The 2736-nt window shown below is 34.9% G+C and overlaps 1 protein-coding gene across 5 annotated transcripts in view; it reads left to right on the plus strand.

Annotated features, from left to right (window-relative positions):
• The window catches only part of LOC102674744 (monocarboxylate transporter 10-like), a 76767-nt gene extending 74296 nt beyond the window's left edge, over positions 1–2471 (plus strand). For all 5 annotated transcript variants that reach the window (XM_031510700.1, XM_006616242.2, XM_006616243.2 and 2 more), the window contains 2 exons: positions 1603–1809; positions 2029–2471. In XM_031510700.1, coding sequence (XP_031366560.1) covers positions 1603–1809; positions 2029–2447 — 626 coding nt within the window. In that variant the 3' untranslated portion in view covers positions 2448–2471. The remainder of the gene's footprint in view (positions 1–1602; positions 1810–2028) is intronic.
• The last annotated feature ends 265 nt before the right edge of the window (positions 2472–2736 follow it).

The raw sequence follows: 2736 nt of genomic DNA on the forward strand, positions 1-2736 counted from the left end.
TGAGCTATACGGTGAAGGAAAAGAATTTGCAATTTTCTGCGCGTTTCCAGATTTGAGGGAAAGGGGGAGTAAAGTTGGACGAGCTTTGTAACTTTTTTTTTTGTGTTGGGAAATGTCTGTAGGAAAATGTAAGGGTGTATTAGGGTAGATTGTGATATAGGTGGAAATATGGGGTGGTTTGAAGATGGTTGGGTTGGATGATTTTTGGGGTTGATGAAAGAATTGTTTGTACGAAGAAGAGTAAGAAAACGAGTGAATAAGAAAGAAAAGGGGCAAATGTATTTTGCAGTGAAAAAGTTTATTTAGGCAAATTTTCAATTATTCTATTTTCTAATTATTTTTTTTCTTTTTAAGAAGAAATATTAAAGTAATAGAAGTAATTGATAATAATAATTAATTAAAAATTGTCGGATACAATATTTCAATTATTAATTAATTGGCAATTAATTGATAATTTGTTAATTAGCAATGGATATAACAAATGGCATCAAAAAACTATTATGATTATTGATAATATATTTATCTGTTTTCTTATTAATAAAAAACGTTATTTTTCCAAATTAATTAAATTAATTAAACATTTTTTTTGTAGGCAACGCTATTATACGTCATCATACGTCACCATCGTCTTCATCTTCCATCCTCACCTCCATCATCATTGTCTCATCAACCTTTTTCACCACCGTTTCATGCGTCTCATTATCTCGTCTCGTTTGCTGAACCCTTCATGCTTCCACGCGAATCGGAATCACTCCAGAACAATTGTCACATGCCAGTCTAACTCTTAACCTATTCCATTTGTCCAACCTGTTCATCTCTAGGAAAATATAATTCAATGAAGAAAATTGAATTTGAATCCTATTATAAGATAAGATATCGAATATATAAATAATTTTAAAGTAAACTTAAATTTGCACGAGATTCGACTTGATATAAACACTTTAAGAATGGTATAATCAAGTTTAATGGATAAAATTTTTATACAGAAATTAATTTCGATATCGTGAGGATATATTGATCTCATATTGATCGACACATTTTTCCACCAATAGAAATATAATGCAGTTAACGGATAATATCAATATTCGACGCGTCAATTATAGAGAAAAAGTATCGCCGTATCGAACAATCGGGGCTTAGGTGAAATTGTGTTTCGTTGCTTTATTTCCGGCCAGCGCTAATGACCGGTGCACCGGTAAGAGGATTACGAAATAAATTGAGCTTCAATGCTCCATAACCATTCACCGGATCTCTCTGAAACATGGATGGCAATCTTAAAAGTTTCTGTTATAAACGTGCTAGTGATTGTATAGCCAAGAATTAACTTTCGTGAAAATTTTGGATTTTAATTGATGATAATACCAAGTTATAGTTATGTGATGCCAAAGAGTTATAAATGTATGAATCTATATGTGATCAATGTTTTTTTTATGGTAATAATTATTCAAAGATTTATATGAAAATTTATATTTTGTAAACTTTAATTTCAATTTGTATCTCAAAAATTGTCAATATCACTTTAAAGATTAGATTTTTTTATATGAGTTCTTTTGCAATAAATCAAGGAAAACATTTATCTTCATCACACTGTTCCTGTTTCAGCTATAGCTCAAGTGGCATTGGGCAGCGTGCAAGGCTACCACGGGTTGGTATTAGCTTCCGGTTTGTACGGTGCGTCTCTCGGTGGAGCCCTTTACTCCTTAAAAATGTTAGCCCTCGAAAGACTAAGAGCCAGACACTTCGCACGCTCCTGGGCACTTGTGCAGGCCGCAGAAGCTTTACCTATTCTTCTCGGAGTTCCTCTTACTGGTAAATTAAAAGTTTCTTCCAAAAAATAAGAAAAAAATATAAATATAAATATTAGTAAATTATATAAATACAAGATTACATATTGTTTAAAAAAAGCTATGAAAAAAAATTATATATTTTAATATGTAATTTCATGATACAGAAATTTTTATATCCAATTTCAACCATCTATTCTATCAATCATCCTTCGATAACGACATTTCTATCTTCAAATTGCAGGTTACATGAACGCGAACAGCTCGAGGGTGGGTTACTACGCGTGCACGTTAAGTTCCTTGTGCGGTGCAGCGTTACTCTTCCTGGTAGGTTGGGGTCGCCAACCGGCGTCTCCTCTTCTTCCTGGCTCGTCGCACCTCTCAAATATGAGCATACCTCCGCCGTGTGCCTGTCCTCCACCGCCAAGACCGAGGTTGCCCAAGTCCCAATCGTTACACGTGCCCCTCGACGAAGAGCATTTCCGCGAGAGGGAGATGGAGAGGATGCACACTGCCGAACACTATTACCAACCGCAATTCTACGGGCCTTTGAGACCCAGCAAGAGCGTGCCCGAGGGTCTGAGTCATCAGGACTCGTACAGAAGTCGGCCGAGACGGCACAGGGACGTAACTGTGATCGAACAGATCACCACTAGCGTTTAATGAATAAAGAAGAAAGGGTAAAGAGCAGAGGAATGAATTTGATGGAGTAATGTTGATTGAGATGGACAATGATGATGGACAAGCTTGGAGCTGTGATGGAAACGTTGGGATTTTTGAGAAGTTGTTTATTGTTGATGTTTTATATTAGGCCTGGCCAACTCTTTGGATAGTCATAAGAATTTTTTAATTTATTTTAAAAGTGTAAGTTGTAATTTATGTTCTATTTTTGATAATCAAAAGATTGGAATCTTAAGAAACTCTTTAAATTAATTTTGTTTACTTCAATTTA

Source organism: Apis dorsata, unplaced genomic scaffold (assembly GCF_000469605.1).
Source record: "Apis dorsata unplaced genomic scaffold, Apis dorsata 1.3 scaffold_256, whole genome shotgun sequence".
Taxonomy (NCBI): domain Eukaryota; kingdom Metazoa; phylum Arthropoda; class Insecta; order Hymenoptera; family Apidae; genus Apis; species Apis dorsata.